This window comes from Pseudonaja textilis, chromosome Z (genome assembly GCF_049901715.1).
Source record: "Pseudonaja textilis isolate UNSWEBS1 chromosome Z, rPseTex1.2, whole genome shotgun sequence".
NCBI lineage: Eukaryota > Metazoa > Chordata > Lepidosauria > Squamata > Elapidae > Pseudonaja > Pseudonaja textilis.
Window position 1 is genome coordinate 83,467,743 of NC_142008.1, and position 27,675 is coordinate 83,495,417.

General features: G+C 39.2%; 1 protein-coding gene across 5 annotated transcripts in view; it reads right to left on the reverse strand.

Annotated features, from left to right (window-relative positions):
• ANKRD17 (ankyrin repeat domain 17) overlaps positions 1 to 27,675 on the reverse strand; it is a 124,991-nt gene that overhangs the window by 16,444 nt on the left and 80,872 nt on the right. For all 5 annotated transcript variants that reach the window (XM_026717297.2, XM_026717296.2, XM_026717298.2 and 2 more), the window contains 7 exons: positions 24,640 to 24,785; positions 21,090 to 21,232; positions 18,911 to 19,124; positions 11,156 to 11,331; positions 9,786 to 9,948; positions 5,741 to 5,836; positions 5,020 to 5,136 (listed from right to left, as the gene is read on the reverse strand). In XM_026717297.2, coding sequence (XP_026573082.2) covers positions 5,020 to 5,136; positions 5,741 to 5,836; positions 9,786 to 9,948; positions 11,156 to 11,331; positions 18,911 to 19,124; positions 21,090 to 21,232; positions 24,640 to 24,785 — 1,055 coding nt within the window. The remainder of the gene's footprint in view (positions 1 to 5,019; positions 5,137 to 5,740; positions 5,837 to 9,785; positions 9,949 to 11,155; positions 11,332 to 18,910; positions 19,125 to 21,089; positions 21,233 to 24,639; positions 24,786 to 27,675) is intronic.

Here is a 27,675-nt window from a genome sequence, read left to right on the forward strand (position 1 = left end):
CAAGAATTTCAAATTCTAATCCAATGATTTTTGTGTGAGCTAGGACTTCCTTTTGGTCATCAGTGGCCTCTTTATTCAAATAATGCCAAGAGAGAGACATTTAAAAGCTTTAGAATTTAAAACTGCAGTGTTCTGGCACAAATACAGTCACAAATCACAAAGGTTAAATAAAACTGGCAATTTTTAGACTGACTATGTAGATGGAAGGCTTACTTAGAGAAGGTGATATTATACTTGACAGTATTATTCTCTAAGAATATTCAAATAATTTATAAAAATTCATACTAATATGCAAAAAAGTTTTCAGAGAAAAGAACTGAAATGGAAGTAATTAATGTCAGAAGGTATAGTTAGACTGGGTAGCAGTACCCTGCTGCTTGTTGATAGAAATTCATGCTTTTCAGTAACATTTTTAAGAGTGCCTACCAGTTAAAATTAAATCACTGGTTGTATTTGCAGAGCACTGAGGATTGTTGGGAGAGCAAGGAGTTGCTCACCATGAGCTGCTGAGAACTGGGACTTCATCCAACAAAATAAGCTACTGACCTACATGCCGTTACAGTACTTACTGTGAGAGTGTCTGACCAGAAGTGCACATCTGAGCAAGTGTAAAAACATCAATAGCAGGACAAGGTAAATTAGAAAATATTCCTGATTTCTTTAACTTATATTGCTTAATGGTTGGGTTGCTGGTAGTAGTTCCAGGGTAATTGATTATTGGCCAGGTTTGAGTATGTCTCAATTAGCATAGGAAATAGCTGTCTGAAATGCTACCTAGTATGGTATGTAAGGGTATATAAGGAACTCTTGAGTTTACGTTGTGAACTTACTAATTTTGAGAACTGACCAGAAATGTGCATCTGAGTAAAAGTATAGTTTTAAAAACATCAGTAGTTTGAAAAAGAAATAGTTCATCCTTGATAAGTGCTTGTGAGATTTCAATTTTATTTTTAGGATGTCTGGTTTAATTCGCTGTAATACTCATTTTGCAGCTATTTTTTTGTGGTACTTAAGTTTGGATGTTATCCTATTTGTATGCAGATTGCTAGTTTCATGGACAGATTGCTTATCTAGAGTCTTTAGTTTGTCCTCTTCAGGCTGAAATTAGATGGCCAACTCAACCAGTATGGGTCATATATCATGGCTATCATTCTGCTAAACTATGCATTACACGCTGATTCTATTGAGCTACCTGCTTCTACAAAGACCATGTAGAAGTAAGGCAGTATGGGCAACTGTGAGATCTGGCAGAGTGAGAGATGTAGATCACAAACAGAATGTTTTTGATATGTCTCTGCAAAATAATTATACTGTCCCTGCTGAATTTAATAGGGATACTAAGATGGCAAGTTCAGCTGTTTATGAGGTTGATGACTCAACTGGGGAGGGGTTCATGCTTTTGTAAGGAAGAAGATGATCTGGATAGTGGAAAATCTGCATCAGGTATTGTAAATCAGCCATGTCTGGTAAGTAGGATATCTAAAAAGAGAAGTCATCTTCTGGTTGGTGACTCAACTATAAGGGTCTATTAAGAAAAGGATGTATGGGTACTGAAGTAGGTGAGGTGTCTGCCTGGTGCTACTGCCAGCAGAAAAAAGAAGGGGCATTGTTAAGATTGTCAAGAATATTAATAAGGATTGTGATGTTGATGTTAGTGTGCATCTTGCCATTAATGATCTGTCCAAAAAAGATGTGTTTTCTGGGTAGAAGGATTTCAGGAATTTGGGGCAGGAACTTAATAAGATAGGCCATGATTTTACTTTTTTAGAGGTTTTATCTGTATATAAGGAGCAAAAAGGAAAAGGTCAACATATACTGGAGTTCAATGTCTGGCTAAAGGAGTAATGCAAAGTTGAAAGTATTGGTTATGTTAATCATGAAATTTGCAGTTGTTCTGATGCAAAAAAGTGATGCAAAAAAGATGGTTTGCAGAAAGAGACTGTGCAACTTGGCATTAAATTCAGGGGTTTTCTGGAGAAGCATTTAAACTGAATAATGGGGATAGAGTTAATTTATACAAAACATTTCTGTCCCCAGAAATCTAAAACCAATAGTGTTGTTGGTGTTTTTGACATGGACGTTTGTGTGGTTAATAATATTAAGGCTGCTGTTAAGAAAAATCAAGCTTTTGATAATGTGTGCCATACATATGTACTAATGTTCAGAATTTAGGCAACAAACTTTGTGAGCTAACAGCTGTTATGTACAGGGGTAACCTGGCTCTTATTATAATTACAGAGACATGGTTCAGGGATTCCAATTGTTAGGATATGTGTAGCAGGTTACATATTATACAGAAAAGGTTTGTGTGTGGAGTTGCCATTTATGTCAAAGAAGGTACAAAAGCAACACTAATTCAGAAAATATGTGATCTCCTTGAAGCCCTCTGGGTTTAAAGAAGGATCAGTTATCAAAAATGGTGTCATATACAGCAGTGGTCCCCAACCTTTTTTGTACCAGGGACCAGTTTCACGCAGAAACACTTTTTCAAGGACCGGCTAGGTGGGGTGGAGTCCAAGTTTGGTGGTTTGCTTGCAGACGTTTCATTACCTGACTAGGTAACATCTGATGTTGTTACCTAGTCGGGTAATAAAACGTCTGCCAGCAAACCACCAAGTTCAGGGAGCGCCAAAGCCTCTTCATTGCAACCCTGAGCGACAGATATTCTCTTCTATTGGGACATTTAAAACGGAGGGTTTCAGCTGCAGATTCATGAACTGTGCCGGGCTGAGGAGTGCCTTCAAAACTGAGCGCTGGGCGGTGGCGGCCCACGGCTGTCTCCACGGCTCAGGACAAGTCCCTGGACGGCTGAGAAGCCCTGCCTCTCGGCCCTGCCTTCCTCAGCCTCATCCCTCAGGTGTCTCCCTCCCTTTAATAACTATTCGCCTCTTTTTCTCAGCCGAAGCTGCTCCGAAACAACCAGAAACGAAGGCAGGCAGAACGGAGCACTGGACTGAACCACCGGCGGCTTTGTGGGGGTGAACGGGCGCTTTGGAGGAGCTGTGCCGACAGGAAAAGCCACCCTGCCAGCTTCTTTGAAGCAGTTTCTTTCTGGGCTGGTGGAGGAGCGAGAGAGCGACTGAGAGAGGAACGAGGCAGGAGGAAACCAAAGCCACTGAGCTGGAGAGCAGGACAGGCTTCGGTTGCTTCCTCCCTCCCCTTCTTTCCTTTGTGTTCTTGATCCCTGATCCCAGCAGCATTCACCGAAGGCAAAGAAAGCCGCCATTTTTATTTTATTTTTATTTTCTTTGCGGCCCGGTAGAAAATGATCCACAGACCGGTACCGGTCCAGGGCCCGGTGGTTGGGGACCCCTGATATACAGGATATTCACAGGATGATAGCATTGTGGTTGAGAAGCTAACTGAGATGCCAATGAAGGAAGAGGATGTAATCATAACTTCAATACGCCTAACATTAACTGGACTCTCTCAATTACACTTACAAGCAGGAGCAAGGGATATGTTAGAACCATTAAAAGGTGCCTCTTTAAAATATTTAGTAAAATGATCAATAAGAGAGGACTATATTATAGACTTAGTTTTGACAAATGGGGATAAGGTATGAAAAACTGAGATGAGGCAAAAACCTAGGTTTCAGTGATCACTAATGCTTTTAGTTTGACATTAAAACTAAAACCTACAAAATATAAAACTAAAGTATTAGATTTCAAACAGACAAATTTTACAGAAAGGGAGATTATCAAAAACATAAAATTGAAGGGGATGCTGCCATCTTGAAGGCAACTAGTTCTACATGAGGCATTAGTAAGTGCAAAAAAAAAAAAAGAGAGAGAGAGAGAAACCCACTCTGGTTCATGGCGTAAGTATTGTATAAGATCATCATGTAGCAAATACAAGAAGATTGAAAATGTAGCTGATAGAGAGGTATATAAAAACCTACAGAGGGAAGCCAAACAGGTTATTAGTGCTGCTAAAGTGCAGGAAAAGGAGGAATTAGCTAAAGTTATTAAAAAGGAAGATAAACCTTTTTTTAAAAAAGGGTGTATTAGTGAGAAAAGGAAAAAACCCTCTGTAATCACTAAAATAAATGCAAACCATTCTTATGTTAAGGGAGACCTAGCTATAGAAAACCATCTAATACTTCTGCAGAGAGCCTTCTCAGAAGTGGAGTAACAAAAAGAGGTTGGGGAAATCATACTAGTCCTAGCAATGCAGATTCTTTTCCAGGTTTTTTTTTAAGAGCTGGAGATGGCAGATAAGCCAGCCTGCTTAAATCTTAATAAAGCAATGGGTCCAGTTGGTACTCATCCTAGAGTTCTGAGGGATCTTCTAGGTATTCTCACTGGACCATTAACTGATCTGTTTAACCAGTTTCTTCTAACAGGTGTAGTTCCCAGGACTGATGAACCACGAATATTGTATCCATCCACAAGAAGGGGGTTAGGGAAGAAACTGGAAATTATAGGTTTTTGAGCTTAACATCTGTAGTAGTGAAATTAATGGACATTTACATATGTACAACTTGATGGACCCAAAACAGCCTCTACCGAGGGTAAATAGCCTGGCTGTGAGGGCCCTGAGGTAAGCCGCTGTGAGGAGCATGGGCCGTTCCATCCGTCTCGCCGTATGGCCACAGCACTAGTGCATTGCTTGGCCTCCTGCTCCGTTGTGGCCATGAGCAAGCAGAAGAAGTGAACCGGCGGCCACATGGGATCCTGCTGGATGGGGCTGCTGATGCCATGGCTGCAAGGGGAGGCAGTTATCGGGGTGTGGGTGGCCTGGCTGTGGGGCCCTGAGATAAGCCAGTCTGGGGCACATGGGCAGCTCCATCCCCTCTTGTCTCGCAGTGGCGGTGCTGGTATGCCGTGCGGCCTCCTCCTCCACTGGCGAGCAAGCAGAAGAAGTGGGCCTCCTGTACATGGGGTGGGGGAGAGGGTGGAATCAAGACAACCTCTGAAAATAAGCCTTAGTGCTTATTTTGGGACCCACACGGGTAAGTCTATCACTGTTTGTTGTTCTAAATCTAAATACAAACTATTCAGAAAAGGGTTTACTTACCTTTTCCAGATCCAACTCTTCCAAAAGAATGCTTGCATTTTTGTTTGCTTCTGCGGCCTGTCTGTCTTTGGCTTGAACAATTGATTCTATACATAGATGGCACTTTTTCAACATTTCCTAAAATAGCAAAGGAGGAGGAGAAACAGGAGGAATGAGCACCAATGATTGGATCACTGCAGCATGGCATCACATAAAAGTGGAATAAGTTCATGGCACAAGCTTTCCAAAGACCAAAGTTTCCAAAGTTAAAATATTCCAATAACCAATGTAAGAAGTTAATTTGGTATTGATGATATCATTTTCAGGTAATCTTTATAAGATAAAGAATATATGCAGACACTTCACTTGGTGCTTTCTGAGTTTGCTTATTTTTTATAAACATTTCATTGCCCTAACTAGATAATATCATTAGACCAGATATTTAGATACTTCATTAGCTATGCTATGTTGGCAAATATGAAAAAGAACTTGGCAAGGCACCACATCCTTGTATTTTCTGTATTCAAGAGTGAATGATTATTTATTGTTATTTATTTTTACTTATTTTACTTATTATTTACATTCTTCTTACAACTATAAATGAATTAGAACTCTAAGACCATAGGTAATCTAAACAAATGCTAAGATTGAGTTGAGCACAGTTTTCAGATACCATAGTGAAATATATTTTGGTCTAGTATTCTGAAGAAAAAAAAATATGAAAGAAAAAAAAAGAACTTACTTTGTCAGTAACTGTTGCTATGTATCGCATACATTCAGAATCTGATGGAAACTGGTTGACTTCTTTTACTAGATAGCGTACAACTTTCACATGACCCTAAGAAAAAAAATTTCAGCATCACTGATGACTATTTAAAGATATGAAAAATGAATATTTAAAGAAATGAAAAAAATTATATGACAGTTCATTAAAACATCTTCCTGCTGCAAACTCATTTACCCAGGGTAGGGAAGAATATATATGCTTGCACATTTATAAAACCAAGAGAAAATCTCTTTTCCTGGATCATTTTTATTAAATTAAAACTTGAGCAAAAATAAAAGTTTGGAATTTAGCTTCAAAGAAAACATAACAGAACTTACCGTGTTTCTCATATAATAAGGCTGGGTCTTTTTTTTTTTTTTTTTTGAGCCCCGAAAAAATGGCTAGGCCATCTTTTGGGGGAGTGACTTAATTTCCCCCCCTTGCATCTTTGGGCGGGCGGGCAACGACGGCTTGGATGTTGACCTCGGCGTTGGTGGGGCACTTCGTATCGAGGTCAATGCTGGCAGCACCATATCCGGGTGTGCAACAAAAGTATTTCCTAACAGCAAGCCCCCCCACCATTCCCCCCATTTCGCATGTTTTAATATAAGCCTTAATTTGGGGGGAGGGGCTTAATTTCATTTCATGCCTATAAAACATGCTGGGACTTCCTATTGCGGGAGGCCGTATTGTTGGAGAAACAGGGTACCTTTCCAGATATATGGAACAGGAAAAAATGAAATAGATTTAACATCTAAAATTACTGGTGTTTTTAAAGTTGTAAACAAACTTCCTGGAATGTAACCCTGGCATAACTAGAGATTGCCAGTATAGGAATACTGATGGAGACAACTATGGAAATCTTTCATCACTGGAATATGGATTGAAGCATTCATCTGCTAAATACATTGTTTCTTAAAATTGTAAAACTATGGCAACTCTGAATTGTATCCATCCAGCTAAAGTTTCAAGTATTATTGTTTTAAAATAATAAATCAGGCTTTAGATGCTTTTATTTAGAAACATATAAGCAGTTTATAAAATAAGTGCAATGTAACTCAAACAGATGTGAGACATTAAGATTGTGTTGGCAATGCCTCCTATTTTTAAATTTCTACCTAAACAAACTTGCTCCTGTTCTGTATTTATCAAAGTTATATAAATGCCCATCTCATTAGCACATAATGAGATACAATAACAATGTAAAATCACAGATATAAAATGTAAAAATCCATATTAGTAAGTATCATAAAAACCTATGATAGGTGATGAGGGGAATAAAAATGGTTGTGTCTACAACTGAAACATCTCAGCAGGTCTCCTGTATCCTGAGAACCCTCAAATCTTATTACATGACAGGTCTTGAGGGTCTTTTGGAATATCAAAAAGGATGGGGCTAATCCCATGGCAATTATATATGGGATTCATACAAGCTTGCCAATAGATAGTAATAGATGATATTGCCATACTGAAATCATTGTATAGGTCAGAGGTGTCAAACTCAAGGCCGTTGGGCCAAATCCGTTCCACATGCCATTCTGGAAACTGTAAGGCCCACAGCATCCAGACAGGCATGCCTGTGCACATGCACAGGCCCAACCCATGCCATCCTGGCAGGCGCGTGTGCGCACAGGAGGCAGCAAGTGAACACATGCCTGCGAAAATGGTGGGGGCTGGGCCTGTGCATGCATACATCCACCTCCTGTGTACATGCCTACCCAGATGCTGTGGGCCGGGCCCGTGCACACAGGTGTTGGGCCAGCGTTCCCTCAGCCCAGCCCAGCCCATCTCGGTGTGGATCCCCCAGGGTTGTAGATAAATGCTGCAACCACACCAGTGTCTCTGGCCCTTTTGATGTATGTGTGTGTGTGAGTTGTCTGACAGCAGGGGCTCACAGCTGGCCCTCCAAGAAACAGGCAGGGCACCGGCAGCAGGCAGAGTCAGACTACTGGACAGGCTGCCCGAGACATTGAGCAGGCTGGACTGCATGCCTCTCCCCCGTGCCACTGCCTCCAGCTATGCCACGAGTGCAGACCCAAACAAGGTAAGGCAGAGGGATAGGGCAACTGCTGCTGGACACCAGCAACCCGCCTACTTTCTCTGGTCTATTTTTGCTTGCGGTTGGAAAGCCAAGAAGGGGTGGTAGAGCATGCTCAGTCCCAGCAGGCAAAAGGCGGCCACCTCAAGTGGGGAAAACTGGATCCTCATTGGCGCCATGGCTGCTGAGGCCCAGCTGGGTTTGTATGTCTCCCCCACCATCTCTGCTTGTTGTGCAGCAGGTAGAGACAGCTGAGGTCTCGGAGAGCAAGGACTCGGATGAGGGGCCTGTGTGTGATGCAGGGATGGGGCCAGGACTATCAGAGAATAGAATGCTTCCTTTGGATATTGTGGAGGCTGGCAGCAGTGATGCAGAGGACCCCAAGGAGCCTGTGCTCAGTGCACATGCACGCAGGGCTGCTCGAAGGAAAGAGCAGCTGAAGCAGCACAGGTGACTTGGGAGTAAAGCTGCAAGGTAATGGCCCCTCCCTTAAGAGATAAAAGCCAGCTGAGAAACCGGGATTATTTGCAGGAAGCAAAGAAGTTCTTGCATTTCAAGACTTGTGGATATTCAAACTATCCTGGTTTGTGTTTAGAGACTTTTTGAGTATTTCTTGGCAACTTAATCTAGTGTTCTTGGCAGCCTTGCACAACCTTGGCAAGGCTTGTTCTTATCAGAGACAATTAGTTTTAATAGCCTTTTAACTGTGAATGAATGGAATTTGCAGAGAAGGATTGAAATATTTTGTTTTTACCTCTGTTTGGTGTTAGTTTCCTTGGAACAAGATTTGGGTCAGAACACTGCTGGATCTGACTTTCTCCACTTGTGGTGGCCGCCTTTTGCCTGCTGGGCCTGGATGTACTCTACCACCTCTACTGGGCCTTTCTAGCTGTCTGCTTCGCCTCTTTTGGCCTGGTGGGTCTGCCAAGCCGCAGTAGAGTTGCCACCCAGGAACTATTGAGAGTAGAAACCCCCGATCATTTGCCCCTTCACCAGAGTGGCTCCTTCAGACGAAGCCGGAGAGTGCGGCCCCTTCCATAGACTGAAGCAGCCCCACTGAACGCAGCTTTCAATCTTGCAGCCCCTCCCCCCGCTGCATCTCCGAGTTGAGGGTTGCAGGCAAATTCCCCGCTCAGCTGGCATTCCCAGAAGACACTTTGGCACCAGACACACCTCAGCCCTGCTGTGGGCCACTGCAACAGCCCACAGCAAGGCTGAGATGCATTGGGTGCACAAGGGTAATATGCTCCATGTGGAGGACAAGGACAAGACCCACAAGGGGGCCAAGGAAAAGATGACCAGCGGCGACCTGCTTTCCAAACACAAGCCAAAACAGACAGTGGGACAGAGTAAGTATTTCCAGCGGTCCACATCTCATTCCTCCCACTGCTTTCTCCTGCTGCTTGGCGGCAGCAGGCTCTGGAGCCAAAGTGTGGGGCAGCTGAGGGGCTGGCAGGCTGTGGCTTTTGCCAGAAATCACACCACCCGCACATAAAGGACAGCAAGCGCATGGTGCTGATTTTTTCCGGCTGTACCTGATTCACCCCGCCTCCCCTCACTTCATCCTGCAGAATGAGCCTCCTGCCAACTGCTTCGCCCACCGGAGATCCCTGGATTCTCTCCCAACCCCGCCCGGCCCCACAGGTACCACCCACACAAGCAATAACAAGCTGGCCATGCCCCTGGGCTATGCCCAGTCGGCTGTGATCATCCTGGCCATACCCTTCCCCCCCCCAGCCCTGGAGGACAACCACAATGCTGATCCAGACCTCAATAAAATTGAGTTTGATACCTCTGGTATAGATAGTTTTCAACTTATGACCACAATTGAGCCCAAAATTTCTGTTGATAAGCAAAACATTTATTAAGTCAGTTTTGTCCTATTTTACAACCTTTCTTGCCAGGGTTGTACGTCAGACGATCACTAACGAACTGTTATAAGTCAAGGACTTCCTGTATTTTCAATTAAAGATAAGTGTTTACCTTTCGAAAGGCTGCCATTAGAGGAGTTATTTTCCTATTATCAGCGGCATCTACATCTGCTCCTGCTTGTACTAATAATTGGACAACATCTAAATGACCACCATTTGCAGCAAGCCATAATGGAGTATTTCCTTTCTTGTTACGAACATCAATGTGAGCACCCCTACCAAACAGTAAAAAAGTTTGATTAATCAACAAGATATAATCCCCTAGACAAAAAACCTGTTCCAAAGGCTGCTATTATTTACTGATTTATCAATTTATTGATCATATTTATATGGCCACCGATTTCATGTAGTGTGATTCTATGAGACATACAAACTGTAAAAAACAATTTTAGAAGAATTCAAAATGTACAAAAATTGTTATTACAAAAAGATAAATGAAAGCACCAAATTATGAACCATTAAGCCACCCAATTAAATTATCATTTGCTTCCGGCCCCTTGTGACATAACCAGGAATTGCTATTACTTTAAGAGGGATAAATAAGTTAGGAGTTATATTAACAGATCTTTCCTCTCCAGAAAGCACTACTTTTTATTTTATGTTACAAAGTTCAAAATCTAATTTGTAACTGGGAAATGTTACAAAAATAAGGATTGAAGGTTGAACACTGAGACACTGTATTCAGTTCCATATTCAAAATGCATTCTTATTATTCTGAATGAACATAATAGGAAAGTATTAAGGATAATAATCTAATGGTGAGTGTTAATTTTCACAATTCTGTCAAATGTACACTCTTAAGATTAACAGTGTTCTGGTTTTTATAAACATTCACTCTATATGCACACTCTGTAGTGTGCTTTGATCCCAAATCCTCAGCTTACATTCCGACAAGGTTTTATCAAGCCCACAGTAAGTATTTTGGGGAGGGAAACACTGATTTGAGATTCTTCTCAAAGATTAAGTTGTACCAATCCAACATGGTAAGGCAGAGAAGACAAGATCCCTATAGAGTCTATTTGAGGTAGCATAGCTTCAGGTAAACCCCTGAAGAGATGTAGCCAATGTATATTACACTGCCATTATTCTTATTCCTTGTATAATCCCCAGGTATGTTTATAATATTTTGAATGCCCCACACAAGATACTTTTTATACATCCACAAATTAATATACTACCCATTAGGATGGCTCTGGGCAGCTATTTAAGACTCCTTATATGAATGCTATAGCTGCTTATGTTTGGATTTGGAAGTGGAATCGGTCTTCCATGTACTACTTCACAATCCACTATATATTCAATGTTTTATGGAATTATTAGTTGCCCATAGTAGACTTTTTAACTGGTCACAGAACCAAGAGGCCATGGCTCTGTGACCAATTAAAAAAACCAGAATGTTCAATAGAAGATAAACTATCATACCTGCTAATAAGCAGTTCACAGAATTTGTAGTGTCCTTTGTCAGCTGCAATGGTTAAAGCTGTATCTCTTGAAGAAGGGACTGGAGGGGCATTGACATCAGCACCTTTGTCAAGAAGAACTCTGCCTACTTCAGCATAGCCACCAGAAGCAGCTTCCATTAACGGTGTCAGTCCAGTCTATATCGACAATAACAACATTAAATATGTTTTCTCGGGTGAAATATGTAAAAAATTAAAACAACAGTTAAAAAAAAACAACCAATATAGTTTTACTGTATAGATAAGCATTATTAACTTTTATGGTGGTTCTCTGTAAAAGAAGTAAAAAAGGAAGAAGACTGACTCCTGATTGGTTTGATTATTAGTGTTTGAAATAATTCACAGGAATGACTGGGGGCAGGCAAGGCTTTGCATCATAAATAAATGGCAGGATATCTACTACAGAATGACACTAAAACTGAATAACATCAACAAGAAAATATCAAGAAAATAAATAGATTTTGTATGGATTGTTAAATAGTTTTAAAATCTTATTTTTTTCTATTTTGTGAAAAGTATAATGAGGGCAAAATGTTTAAACTCTTATTAGATTTTTCTTTGCACAAAAGATTACAAACAGAACATTTCATAGAATAACATGTACAAAAAAAAAGAAATTTGAATCTGAAATGGGCAAAGGTTCTGGATCTAGTACTGGCCATGCTTGCTGCTCAGTTGACAACTCTTTAAAAGACCCATGCCTGTACCTGAGCTTGCATGGCAGTTATAAATGTATCTCCTTTATGGAGCTGCTGTTGGGAAAAATATGTTTGCTTATGCCACATTTAAAGCATCTTTGCGTCTTCAGATCCAGGTACTTTACACCATTAAAATGTACAGTATGTGTTATGAGACATTCAGATTTTATATTCAGATGTGCTACTAAGTTCAGTGAGTTTTTCAACCAAAGGCATACTTAAGATTGCTTATGGAACTTTTTCAAATAGAAGGTAGTCTAACTTCCAAGAAGGAACATGCATGGAAAAAGTCCCAAAACTTGAATTATCTGGGGTTATAAAGGAACACAAGAAATTTACTTTTATTGGAAAAGAAATCTTATTAGACTTTCGTTTTAGACAGTAAATATACCTTCATGAAGATTCTAATAATTGCAAGAGGGAGAAAGAAAGACAAATATATAGGAAAATTTGACCCCAAATAATTTGTCTTTAAAAATTGTCAGTGCATTGATTGAGCCACTTGCTATAATTTGAACCAGATCTACTTTTTCTCAAGTTTTCAGAGGCATCTTCATTAAAAGCTCCAAAATATTTTGATCAAAATACCTTGTGCTGTACAAAGAATTACAACTAGCATATGAAATAAGAATTTTTTAAAAAGTCATGTGAGAATCAACAAAGCAAATTTCTAAGACTTATTCTTCAGAGGGAGCATAACCCAAGTCAGACTAGATTGCTCATCCTATTTATTAACTCTCATTCATTCTATTAATAATCTTAGAACTTGTTCTTCACTAGAGCACAAAGAAAAGGAAACATATGTCTGGATGTTATCTGCATATGCATAATCGCTAAATCACAATTCTTTTTTTAGATGACTGAAAGTACATTGCTAATCAAAGAGAATCCTATAAGATAATTTTACTATACCAACCAATGCAATCAACTAGCTTGGCTGAAAAGGTTCTGCTTTTCAATGCTCTAACTGGTATAAACTTGAATTAATAATAATGTCTGAAGGATAAAAAATTTTGAGGAATATAATCCTAAAATACTTAAGTCAATATAGTAAGTAAAACTATCTTGAAGATGAATGTCTTCAAAGAAGATAATTCTAAAGATTCAACTACACCATCCAAACAGAATGCAATCATACTTCTAGATTGAACACTAAGAAAGTTTATGAACCTCTAGGTTTTGAAAACACACTCTGGACATATGGAAGCAAAATCACATACAGTATCATTGGTGAGACAAATATGTGGTGGAGCTCAAAATCAAGAGAGAGACCATCTTACAAAGTTCCACCATGGTAGACACAAATGGTATCTTTATACTGCTGTACCACATAAAGGATCTTTTCAGGAGTGTATTGATGTTCATAGAGTACTTGGATATTAGGCATGTCTTCTCTCCTTTGAGAATTGACCATACAGTTCAAATATCTCCAAACAGTGAACTCCAGCATCTTACAAGGTAAACTTGCTATAAAGATTCATATATTGGTGAAGAAATAAGCTTTTGAACTAAATCCTAAATAAGGGATGACTATTATTATTTTCTGCTGCTGTCTACCTTTCTGTACTATTGGCAAGTAAAAGAAAAGACAAAACTATTATAGTTTATGCTAGCTTCATTTTCTTTCTAAAATCTTTTTTCCAGAAAGCTTTTTGAAAAATTTCTATTCTCTGGAGAAAAGAAGATGGCCAGAATAGGAGCTCCAAATGTAAATCCTGAGTTTTCAAAATAGTTAGATAACATTATGCTAAGCCTTCATTGGTTTGGATTAATCTTTTAAATGCAGATATCTTTTAGATGTTCTGCTTCGATTGAACAGCAACCACACTATTACCCAAGAGAACAAGAAAGAAATTTACTGAAAAAGTTTAGATCTGTAAATCTTTTTTCAGTTGATATACATCTTGCTACCATACTATCTCTTCTAATGAAAATATGGATTGATTGAATTTTTTATTTAAAAGTAGGTTGAAAGTAGCATGACCTCCCAGAGAGCCGAAAGATTTATATTCATGGCTTTTAATCTGTTGAAAAAAATAATCAGAAATTCTTGACACATAAGACTTTATGGCAGGCATCTAATTCAAGAGGATTTGTTTTTAAACCATTAATAGTGCTTGGTAACCTGACCCTAAACAAAAATGACTGAAATGAAAACTTGCCCACTGGAGAATATCTATACAAGAAACAAATGTCTAGGCAAGAACTGCAGAAAAGCTCTGGTTGCACACAAAGCTAATATAATAGTCTGATCACCAGATGAAAGAGGATATAAACCTGAAGGGTCTAAACTAATATCTATCCATTAGAAATTTATACCACCTTTCTTCAAAAGCTCAAGGCAGTGTATACGTCAATCCTTCACATAACAGAAGCAGGAAAAAAAATATGACATTTTCATTTTGGGAGAAAGATAGTGGTGAAGTTTATTGAAGTTATTATATTCAATAACATTCCTTGTTGAGACATGTCAGGACTGAATCTTTTTAACTCGAAATTACAAATAGTTTATAAACAAATTGGCATCTTTGGTCCACTGTTGTCCTGATCTCTGCCTTTTTTGATGCTACAATGACCACCAAGTAATCAGCCTGATCCTCTCTCTGTATGATGACAGTATCTTCTGATAGGGATGTAGTCTTGGGAGTAAGAGCTGGAAAAATATTATCAGCTTGATTTCTATTGTATAATTCTTGTTGATTGTTTCTAAAACTCACTAAACATTATATGATACCTGTAAATTTCTGAAGATAACCACTAAGAACTAAGTTTCTTACTAGAGTGCTAAATCAGTTTGGAATTTTAAGTTGTTGATTATCTAAGATTGAATCTTTAAAGACTGCTTGAAATAGTAAGAGGAATAAAAAGCCTTGGACTGTTTGGAAGATTTCTTCTCTTCTCTTTCTGGAGAGTTGGAGAGAATTTTTGTTTCCTTCATTGCTTCTATTGCATTGTCCAAAAAACAACAACGAAAAGGAAAGAAAAAAAAAAAGAAAAAAAATTTGTTTCAAAGATTGCTGTACCGAATTATATCTACATCCTTCTTTCACAACCTGAGGCTTCTTTTGATGATCATATGCAATCCATTAATTTGGTTGTTAAGGAATCCAGTGTCAATCAGCAATCCATTAATTGGTTGTATAGAATCCGGTGTCAGTTCGGCCATGGAAAAATTTTCTTCAACAAATTTCTAGTATCCTTGTCCAATTTATTTCAAGCAGTTTGCTGAACACCTTAATGAAGGCCACAGAAGAGGCTCTGAGCAGCATAAGTGAGGCATTAAAACCCCAATGAAGTGCAGCTTTTACCTTCCAGCCATGTTGGCTCTACTGGCAGGTTCAGACTCAGAAGGCAGGAGGGCTCTAGATGCTCCAATTGCCACTCTATATGGGGTATGAGAAGATCTTGCACCATATCGGCTCAGGAACAGAGATAAAGTTTGGCTTTGAAGAGCTTCAATATCCTCCACAGATAATGGCTAAAGTAAGCTAGGAAAAGGACAAGAAGGAGCAGGTGAGGGAACCAAGGTGAAGGATGATGTAATCCCAGGTATTTATTACAGGGAGTGCAGGAGGACACTTCAAACTGAAGAGACTGCATAGCTGTGGATAATTGGTGACAGAAAAAAAAAAGACAACATTGGGAAGACATACCCTAATTTTCTCCTCTGAGAGCATTCAACCCATTTGAAAGGATATGGGGTTTTTTTTGTTTCTTGACAAAATTTGGACAAAACTGTAAACTATAGAGTAAACTACACCTCTCTTCTAGGTGAAGAGAGAGGTATTTTTCCTCTCACAAATCCATTCCTTTACTTGTTAAATATTGAGACCCGAGCTCAGTGTGACAGGATGAGCTCTGTTCTCACCCTGCTCCTGCCAACCTAGCAGTTCAAAAGCATACAAATGCAAGTAGATAAATAGGTACCACTTCGGTGAGACGGTAACAGCACTCTGTGATGTCATGCTGGCCACGTGACTGCAGAAATGTCTTCAGACAGCACTGGCTCAATGGCCTTGTAACAGAGATGAGCACTGCCCCCTATAGTTAGCAACAACTAGAGGAATAAAATCCGCAGAACTCTTTTTTCTTTTACTTGTTAAATATAGTGCACTCAACAGTGGCATATGGTCTGGCATTGAAACAGTTATGCAGAACTAACAGGAAATGTTGAAACCAAGATGTAGCCTTTCCAGGCTATCAGCGGAACTGAAGGATTTCAGCAAAATGTTGCGTTTTTCATTTGCTTCCTCTTTGCCACTCATTCCCACAGATATCTCTGCTTTGCTTACTTGTGATAAATGGTATGCAGAAAGAAACATCAATTATGGAAGGAACACATAAGGCCTCACACAAATCCAAAGGCACAAGCTCAAACACTAATGAAATAGCCTCCAATGATTCAGAATGTTTTGCTTTATGAAGCAGCAAGTAAATATAAGTATGCATGAAATGAAAAACATGTATTGTTTTGAATCCAGAGCAAACCATCAGATTCTGGAAGTTGTGTCAATTTGTCCTTGGTTTAACAAAATGTAAGCCTGGGATATTGTTTGCGGTTCAGGGTTTAAGATTTAGAGGATCCCAGAGTAATATTATGGGGCAATTAGGGAAAGGTTGATGCATGTCAACCCTCAGAAGCTCTATCTGGTCAGTATCTGTGACCTTCCTAGCCTCTTCTCTTCCCTCTTCCCCTTTCCTTTCCCTTTCTCGGTCACTACAATGTCAGACAATAGTATATTCTACAGGCAGTTTTTCATTTACCACCACAATTGAGTCCAAAGTATCTGTTGCTAAGTGAGACAATTGTTGTGAGTTTTTCCCCATTTTGCAACTTTTCTGCCCACAATTGTTAAGTAAATCATTGCAGTTGTTAAGTTAGGAACACAATTGTTAAGTGAATCTGGCTTCCTCAATTATGTTGCTTGTCAGAAGGTCAAAAAAGAGGACCCCAGAACATTGTAACCATCATAAATATGAGTCAGTTGCCAAGCATCTGAAATTTGTTCATGTGACCATGGGGATCCTGCAATGGTCATAAGTGTGAAAAAGGTCAAAAGACAGTCATGTCACTTTAGTGCCGTTGTAATTTCAAACAATCACTAAATAAATGGTTGTAAATTGAGGACTCCCTGTACTGGGCCAACAGTTCCCTTAATTTCTGCCCTCCCTTCAGCTGCTGCCATCACCAGTCTATGCAGCTGCTCCTTATTGTGATAATAAATAACCCACTGCGCAGAATGTTTTTCTCTCTCCTTTTCTAAGCCCCACCCCTCCTTTTATCTGGGAAAAACTAGATTTTAATATAAATCTGAAACAAACATCCACATTTCAGTCCATGGATAAAATGAATGATTTGAAACATGTGCTTCAATTTGAGAGCAGACTACATGAATCCAGTTGTTGTATGCAAAGACCATTTTGCACATTCCTATGAATAAACTTTTATTGTTGTTGTTGTTGTTGTTGTTATTCAGTAAAACATACAAAATGGCTAAGTTCTACCTTTTATAAAAAAATCTGTAGTACTGAACACTGGCACCAATGAAACAGCCACCAAAAATCAAAACAAAACAGAGCATTTGCTTTCACGATGTTATAAAAACTACTACATTAAATAAATGTCAGTCTGTCTACCAGAAAGGGAAAATTTACTGCTGTATTACATACATTTCAAAAGGGAGCCTTCAGAATCATCTTTAAAGAAAGTAATTGAAATCTAGAACTTGAAATGGACGCTTTACATCGGTACCATTGTTAAATTGTACAACAAAGAATGTTCTTGCATCAACTCAGGAAGTTCAACTGCCCTAGGAGCTAATGATACTCTCTAAGTCTGTCATTTGTACTTCTATAACTGTCTGGTTTGGTATAGCAACCAAACAAGACAAGTAAGACTCCAATGGATAGTTAAGACTACAGAAAAAATAAGTAGCCTTCCTTGCATAGAAGATTTATACATTGTGTAGGACAGAAGGAAGGCTGAAAAAGCATCTGCAGATCCCTCACATCCTGGACACAAACTATTTCAACTCCTTCCCTAGGATGGCACTTTGGGGCACTGTATGACAAGACAACTAAAGAAAGGGACAGTTTTCTTCCTCTTGCCATCACTTTACTGAACACTTAATTCTGTCATTGATAACGTATGCTAATAACCTCTTCTTCTACTCGTTGCACACTTTTAGTATTCTTAGTTCTGTTGTTCTGCATTGAGTGCTTGTGTTAGAAAGAGGAAGAGAGAGGGAGGGAGGGAAGGAGGAGAAGAGAAAAGAAGAGAAGAGAAGAGAAGAGAAGAGAAGAGAAGAGAAGAGAAGAGAAGAGAAGAGAAGAGAAAAAATGCCTTCCCCACACATAAAAAAAAGGGAAAAAAAGAATACTCCTATAAATGTTACTGTTAAAAATAGACAAAAGTTTGTCCTTTGAGATAAGTCATAGTGGAATGCTAAATGTTTAGGTTTTTAGCATTTTGAATAATCTTTTGCACAGCCATAAAATCTATATATGTGATACAGAAATTGTGAACAAGGAATCTGTCCCTGCTATATATTTAGGGACAGTTTAAATCAGTAGAAAAGCAAATGCTTTTTGTATAGATACATGTAGTCCTCCAATTATGACAATATGGAGAGTCCTGTCACTAAGCAATATGATTGTTAAATTAGTTATGCCCAATTTTACAGCTCTGTTTTGCTGCTGTTGTTAACCAAATTACTATGGCTGTTACGCAAATCACATGATCATTAAATGAATCTGGCTTCCTCTACTGTCTGCTTGTGAGAAGTCCCCTGGGAAGGCCACAAATAGCAATCATGTGATCCCAGAATGCTGCAATCATTGTAAATGCATGCTAATTGCCAAGCACATGAATTTTGATCATGTGATCATGGGAATGCTGCAAGAACTCTTGTAAATCACTTTTTTTTGCTGCTGTTTTAACTTCAAATGGTCATAAGTCGAGGACTACCTAAATGTACAAGTTAACAAAACTAAACTAAAAACTAAGAGTTATTCCTTACCTTAGCTCTATGCTCAACATTAGCTTTTCTATCAAGGAGAAGACTAACTACTTCCGTTCTTCCTTGGAAGCAGGCTAGCGTCAAGGCAGTATTCCTATTGGTCTCTATCTGTGCGTTAATATCAGAACCCATGTCTAAGAGCAATTTCACAGCTGCAGTATGGCCATTCATGGCTGCCAACATTAATGGAGAGATGCCCAGTTTGCTTCCAGTTCTAAAAATAAATTAACATATGCCACATTTTAGTATTGCAAACATGATGACTTTTTTATAATATTGATCTATTTATATAATGAAGATATATGCATGGGACCTCCTCTAATGCAAAGCTTTCAGTGAGGGTTCAGAGGCTAAGTAGCTACAAATAGTTCTCGAGTTACAAATGTAATGGGGCCTGCCCATTCTATTCATAACCTGTGGATTCGTAGGAGCGAATGGCATTAACTTGAACATGATCACTCCTTCCCTTCACCCATGCATTCACTAACCAAATGCATAGCTTGTTAATTGCATGGTATCTGCAGTATTTCTATTACTTGGAACGGTGATGGGGTATCTCAGGGTGGGGAAGGCCATGGGGGGGGGGGTGTTAATGATGGAACAGGTCACCTGCTTCAGACCACACAAGGCCTCCCCCAACCCACTGAGATACCTCATTCTCCCTGTCTTGGGGTCCAAACAATTGCTTCTCCCTCCATCCTACCACGCTAGATCACTTATCTTGTAAAGATTTGTCTCCTCTCCAGACTCTTTGCCTGCTCCTGGTGAGAGCAGAAGGAGAGCAGGAGGAGCGCGCCCTACTCAGCTTCTCTGACTCACCAAGGCTGCCTGCCCCTTCTGGAGCAGCGGGCAGTCTTGGTTAGTCTCCTCCAATGGCTTCCAGGCTGGCACGGAAAAGCGTTTGCACGCCAAAGGGAAGTTTGGGGCAATGAAATCACATTGCTTCAATTCTGTTGACGTGCAAACACTTTTCCTGCAGATTGGAAGCTTCTGGATGCCCTAATCTCACAAGACTTCAGGCACCCATTCTCTGTAAAAGTGGATGGGTGCCTGAAGTCACAAGAGATTGTAGCCCTCAGAAGCTTTCAGCGTGTGCCCAAAAAGTGTTTGTGTACCTATGGGGTGCCACTTCAAAAGACCAAAGGCTTGAGGAGGCCTTTGCTGAAGAGAACAGAGCCTCCGGAAGGAGCGTGCATCACTCCAGGGCTCTGTTTTTGCCAGCAAAGGCCTTTTTTCAAGGCTTTTGCTGAAGAGAATGCAGCCCCAGGAGGGCATGTTCAGGAAGACCTAAAGTGCCAGAACAGGCCAGGAAAGGGAAGGCTCTCTAGTTCTTTGCAAGGTGAGTATCCACAGGCCTAGTGCCTATGGAGACCTGGTGCAAGGGTGGGGGTGGGGTGGGGAATAGGCAAGGCAAATACTGCAGAGCCTCTGCTGCCGTTCGTAAGGGCAAAAACTACCGTGGTGTTGCAACATTTGTAATTTTGGGAATTGTTCATAAACATTAGGGGCGCTAATCACATAACTTCAAACGTTCACTAAGGGAATGTTGTTAACTCAGGGATTATCTGTATTCATATATTATATAGATATACTATTGGGAAGACTTACTAGGTGATAGGACTTGGCCACCCTTAGCCAATTTTGAAATGTTAACCAGCTTAGATCTGGTTAATATTAAAAATTGGGTGACACAATAAATACCTGCAGGGCTGCAGGAGCCTGGAAGTTAAAAGAATATTCTGGAAGATAATGGTAAAGTAGTTCCATATAATTGCCAAAAAATAATATGGACATGTCCATGAAATTAGCAAAAATGCAGTTTAACCTGAAGACTGAAAACCTTTAATATTGGAAGAGATGCCTAATTTTACCTTATTTATTTCAGTTATTAAGTTTTAAAATAGGAGTTGTTTCCCCCCCCATTTTTTAATAATCATTTTTATGAATATACATATTTTGGGGGTCATGACCAAACAGAATGAGAAGCTTAAAGTCAGTCTGTGAGTTTCAGAAGTGGATGGAGACTCCCAAATGAATCTCCATAGCTAAAGTCCAAACTTTAAGTAACACATTTTAGTGGCTCTCCTTAACCATATTGCCAGCTCCTACAATGAAAAAAATGGTTTTCCTAGAGATTAATCAAACAACTATGAAGTAGAAAATTAAAAAGAGAACTTGCCTTGAATTGATCTCTGCACCAGCATTCAACAGTATTTTGATGATGTTCACATACCCACCAGAAGCAGCTAAACTTAAAGGTGTATAATCGGAAACATTTCTGTGTTCTTTGTTTGCACCTCGTGCTAACAGAAGTTCCACCACCTGAAGCGTCATATAGAAAGTTACTTTAAGAAATGATTACTGCTTCAATCCTAAACATGAAAGTTATATCAAAATTTCTTCCTAATTAGCAATACTGAACCATTTTTCATATACAATATCAATCAAAACATTTGTAATTGTGTAATTTAACATATCAATCTTATAACAAATGTGATATACACAACTATTCATTATAGTTTAATAATGCAGCAATGTGACAGATATTTCAAACAAGATGTAAATTGGGTCAGTCTATTCAAGTTTCATTGAGAGGGAGGGAGAACAACCAGAATCTAGGAAAAGATTTAATAATGAAGTAGAACTTGAATATATTTTCTTCCCTGAATGGAATTTCATTCCTGCAACAATCAGAAATAAACATGCAAATTTATCATCTGTCACACATGAATAAATATCATCCTTACTACTTTTTAATTATATGATTAGTTATTGATATTTATTGACAGGTTTATTCATTTTAATGTAGTTTCATTGTTGCTCAATGTTATTAACCACTGCTATCTGGCTTTGCCAAGAGTCTGAGGGTACAAATCTGAAAAATAAACAAATCACATAAATAAACCTTATTGCAGATGTGTGATCATTGCTGAAATATCTGAAGGGTGAAAGTTCATGCATTTACCGAATCCCTTGTATGTGGAAGACACCTCTGGATTGTAGCCAAACTATTTCAAGCTACTGCTGAAAATTGGAGTAAACAGATCAGACTTAATAAACTGGATTCTAACTAACCGGAGTCCAGCTTATTAGATCAGATTTTGGAAAGCAGATACCAAAATAAGATTAGATTTGAATAGGCTTCTGATTATGATGGTTTTATAATACTTTCATTATTCAAAGAGGTTTCTCAGGAATAGAGGTAACTATTGTATTTTTCAGAGTATAAGACACACTTTTTCCACCCCCCAAAAGTGGGTGGAAATGTCTGTGTGCCTTATACAACAAATGTTGCAGAAGCCTCAACAACCCGCTGGCCCCCACCCCTTTGGCCCCTGCCTCCCAACAATTTGCCTCCTTGCAGCAAAGAGCCTGTTTCAGCTTCAGCACAACCTGATTCAGGGGTCTCCAACCTTTTGGACCTCAGGGACAACCAAATTCATAATTTTAAATCCTGCGGACCACTAATATGAATCCAGAATGCCACTCACAGAAGCGTCTGGACCTTCACTGACGGGATGGGATCCTTCAGGCACTTAGCTTGGCTGCTTGTTTCTGCAACCTTAAATACTCAAGGAGTCATTTGGGCCCGTTTCCCACAGAAAACAAAACACCAGGATCTTTCATCTCTCTCTCTCTTTCACTCTCTCTTTTTCCCTTTCTCCCTCTCTCTGTGTCTTGTTTTTTTCTTTTTCTCCCTCTCCCTCTGTGTCTTCTCTCTTTCCTTCTCTTTCGCCCTCTTTTTCTCGTCTCTCTCTTCCCCACCTCCCTTTCTCCCTCTTTCTCTCTGTGTCTTGTCTCTTTTCCTCTTGCTACCTCTCTCCCTCTCTCTGTCCGTGTGTGTGTGTTTGTGTGTGTTGTCTCTCTTTCTCTTTCCCCTGCCCTCTCTCTGTCCCCAGGGTGGGGTGGGGGGAAAGGAACCACTGAATTGGTGCTGGGTGTGGAAATCTGATGTTCGGAGGCTGACGAGCCATGTGCTGAAGACCAGATGGCTGGCGGGGAGGTGGGGCAATCCTGTAGTCTCCCTAGCTTTCTGCAACAGCGGGAGGAGCAGGGACCTCCTGATCTGCAGGAAGTGGCTGCCAGCGATGCCCTCAGATGAAGATGTTGCGAGGGGGAGGCTTGACCCCTCCCCTCAGGAGCCTCAAAGTGCTTGCTGCCTCTCCTTCCTGCTGGGCGTGTAAGTGCTTCTGGCAAGAAGGAAGAGAAGCATGGTGGGAGGAGCTGTGGTGGCTGCCAGAGGGGTGACGAGTGCTTTGCGGCCCCTGAGGGGAGGGGTGTGGAAGACTGCACCCTCCCCTCGCAGGCCCAGGAAGGGCTCCAATGCCACAATCTCCCATGCATTACCCTCCCTCCCCACGTGCATTAGTCCATCCGCCAGTGGTATCACTCCTGTTGCAAACAAAAGTGCGCTGCAAACCACCAAAATTTTTTCGTGGACCACTGGTTGGTGACCTCTGGCCTGATTAGCACAAACATCTGATTGTCAGTTGGATTGGCCACCTGACAAACAGCTGTTTCAGGCTACAGGGATCGCCATTTCCTATTGCCACCTCTGTGCACTCCATTTTTGGCCTCTGCATTCCCATTTTTGGCCTCCATATGCCATTTTCCACCTGTTCTGATCCCCGCCACCTGGAACAGTCCAAAAATGGGGCACACAGAGGCCTAAAATGCGGTATGCGGAGGCTAAAAACGGGGCTTGAGGAGGCTGAAAACAGGATGCGGAGGTTGAAGATGGGGCGAGTCGAGGCAGCAATAAGCTATTGCAATCCCTGCAGCTTGAAACAGCTGATCGTTGGGAGGCCGATCCATCCAACAATCAGCTGCTTGTGTTAATCAGATTGTGCTGAAGCTGAAACAGGCTGTTTGCTGTAAGGAGGCAAATTGCTGGAAGGCAGAGGCAGATTTTTTTCCCTTGTTTTCCTTCCCAAAAGCTAGGTGCACCTTATACTTCAGAGTGTCTTATACTCAGAAAATATGATAAGTGCCATTATAGTCCAGCCTAAAAGTTTTCTGGTTAGCTATTGGACAGAATATCAGAGTAGGTAAGTACTGGTCTTGTTCAGCATGTGTCTCATAATCTTCAGTTAGTATTTAACCAAGGTAAAGAAAAATAAAGTATTGATTAAATGTTATAAATTCAATGCAATTATAATATAAATAATATGGTGTGCATACAACACTACATTCAATATTGACATGCTTGAGTTGAGATTTCTCTACTATTCCTCTGGCTTACTCAGAAAGTGACTGTTAGAATATTGACTTTGAAGCTAATCAAAGTACTCTGTTAGCAAGCCTGGACTAAAGAACTGTGGTTATGATATAAACCAGGATTCCGGAAAGGATTTGAACCTTGTTTGAACAAATTATGAATTAACATCATACATGAAATAAAAGTACATGCAAGTTATTATATTAAATACTGCAATAAAAACATGATTATTAGAAAACATAAGCTACCAAGAGTTTCCCTGTGATAAGATGGGTAGTCAATAAATTTTATAAATAAATTAATAAATAAAAAGATAAGTAAGTAAGTAATCCAAATATTTCAAAATAAATTTCCTATTACTTCTGTGGAATTTCTCAAGCATCCACTAGCATTACTAATACCAGTATTTACAAAATATCTCTTGGTTTTGGCGAAAATGGCTTCTGAAGAATATTGGGGATCTGAACTTTACCTTTATAAGAAAAACATACAACAATTTTTAATATTTTACCTCTTGTCTTCCTCCAGAGCAAGCTAGAGATAATGGTGTGTCCTTGGTCCTTTCAGACTGAGCTTCAATATCTGCACCATTATCTAACAAAATCTCTACAACACCAACATGACCTGCAGTAGCAGCCAAAATAAGTGGAGTAAACCCTGAAAAAAAAAGTAGATATCATTTAAAATGTTTCCTTTTAAAATCTGTATCGCTGTTTAAATTGGTACATAAGTACTTACAATAACATTTTTTCCCCAAAATGGATGACAGGTACTGTTTTCTGAATTGCCTATCTATGGTGGGAAGCTACCCCCTCCCTTCATTTGTAGTCTTCAAAAATAGGGGGAAAATATGTAACAGCTAATTCCCGTTGATATCCAATTCCCTGTCTGCAAGCCAATTCATTTGAGGGAAAGCTGGATACCTTCCATCCACTACGGAAAATGACCTTTCCACAGTTAAATACCAGCATGTCATTTTTTCATTGTGGCAAAAAGGGTTCTCGCTGCCACACACCACTATAACAGCCTTGAGGGAGAAAAGATATACTCCAAACCTCTTAGGACAATGGCATCACCTACTTATAAGACTGCTTAGCAAGGACATTTTGACTAATGAGTATATATCCACTCAGTAATAATGCAGAGAAGTGAGATTATACAGGTGCAGTATAAATATTCTCTGAAGGCTCATTAGTAGTGAATGCCAAAGAAGTAGCAATGCTCTTAATGGAAGGAGCCATGAGTCCCCTAGAACAAGAAGTCACCTGAGGCTCATGCACTAAGTGAGGCACTCCTTCAGGCCCCTTGGATATAAAGAAGAGACCCTTGCAAAAAGGAAATACAGAGATGATCTGAACTATGGGCTCCTTCAGCTCTAATTCTTACATATTCAATATTCCACTTATATCTCCTCTTCTTCCTGATGCTTGCACAAAACAAACGTAAGTAAGATAAATCTTGATTCTACTGAGGGTATAAAGTTAATGATGATAAATTATTGACCAAAAGAACTGGCAACAGACCAGAGACCTAACTAGGTAATATGTTTTGCTCAAGAATATTTATTCAGATCTGATTGATAAAAGACCAGAACTTTTGCAGGCTACATTTTTTTTCTCTGATACCCTAAACAAAAGGCTTTTCAAATCATTTATGAATGAGAAGAGTTCATGCAAGAATCTGAAATAGTTGAAATAACTTCTTCATAAAGATGTCAACACTCTGGAATCAAGTTCATGGATTGAGAAATGATGTTCAAAAACACTGGCAAAGATGAATTTATTGACAACTGATAATCCAGGTCTTCTGGGCTAATAAAAAAATAACACCTGGATCAGTTTCACTTTTTTCAACATAGCCTTGTGCAGCATCCAATCAACTCAGAAGAGATGAATGAGCATAACATAATCATTCGGCTCCTTAGGTGGGAAATTCAGAAACAAATCTCTGGGTGGTGACTGGAGAAGCAAACAGTTTTAATATTGGCATTTTCACTATCTGATAGTTAAACTAAAAGCCCTCTAATGAAAGCATCATTTTCTCTGATTCAGGTCCCCTAACACAAACCAGTCAGCCATCAATTTGTACAGATCTTTCATAACTTCTGCAAATAAAGAAGGTGCAATTCTATTTACAAAAGACTTTGGAGATATTATACGGGCTTAAGTAGTTTGGGAATACCAAAAACTTTATTGACAAAATACCACATGATATTCATAGTAACATGTAACTGAGATGGCAATGATAATTAAATTGAAACATAGCTGACTCAAAAATCATACTCAGAGCTTTTAGCAAGGGTGTCTCACTATATTAGATAAAGACATTAAATGAGATGCTTCATTGTTTGGTTCTGAGCCTTGTATTTTTCAATATTGTTGTTTGAATAAGGAAGTCATTTGATGGGTAGTTAATAATCTAGAAAATTGAATAAAGTTCAAAATGATCTTGTCTGCTATACAAGAAGACTGAAAGGTAACAAAATGAAATTTAAGAGATAAATGCAAAAGTCTTTAGTTAGGAAAGAAAAATCAAATACCAAGTATAAAACCGATATATGACTTGGCAGCAATACTTGTGAAAAAGATCTAAAAGTTCATTATAAACTAGGTAAGATCTGACTATGTGATGTGTCTGTAAAAAGCAAATGGAATCTTACATGCATTAACAGTATAATTTCCAAACCACCGTATTAGAAGTTCTTTGTATTCTGCTTAGGACAAGCCTATTTTAATATTGTATTCAGATCAAGAAACCAACATTTTAAAGATGGTTTCAAATAAATGAAATAGATCCAGATAAAGTCAATGAGGATGATCAGAAAAATAGAAACTAAGCTATGAGGAGAGAGAGAGAAAATGAGGGTATTTAGTGTTATCAATCTTTTTATGGCCATGTCATATTAAAGATCAAGACATTTTCTTCATTGCTCCAGAGTACATAATAATAATAGATTTCTGGTAATTGTTCATATTCTATTATGCAGCTGCTTTCAAATCTTTGTGATTTGATAGACTTTATTTTTCCAGAACAATTTGTAATTGCTTTCAGTTTCTGTATACCCATGCTTCTGTCAATTCAATTTTTAAAACTGGACATTAGAAATACAAGATCTAATTAACTTGTCTCATGTTGGCCTCTTTTGCAGTTACTTGATTTTTCTATGCATCAGTTTTTACCAAATAAGTCTTGACCTCACATTGCATATCTGAAATATTTAGCTTCGTTATTAATATTTTTATCAGTTGCCTGCTTTCCTTTTTCATTTAATATTGAGTGATTTTTCTTTTGATCCAAACATTTTCAATGTTTTCTTTCAGTCTCACACTTAAAAGGCATCAATTATTCCCCATTTAACCTTTCTGGATCCTCCAGTTTTCATAGTCATGTATTACAACTGTCCTAATCCTAATCAGTGTGATTTCTCTGAGCTTTAATATTTGTCTTCATATACCATAAACCTTCTCCAATGGTAGATGCTAATTTGGTAAGATTTGACAGGATTGGCATTCTCCCAAACCTACCTGGTATGAAGCCACATTTCAAA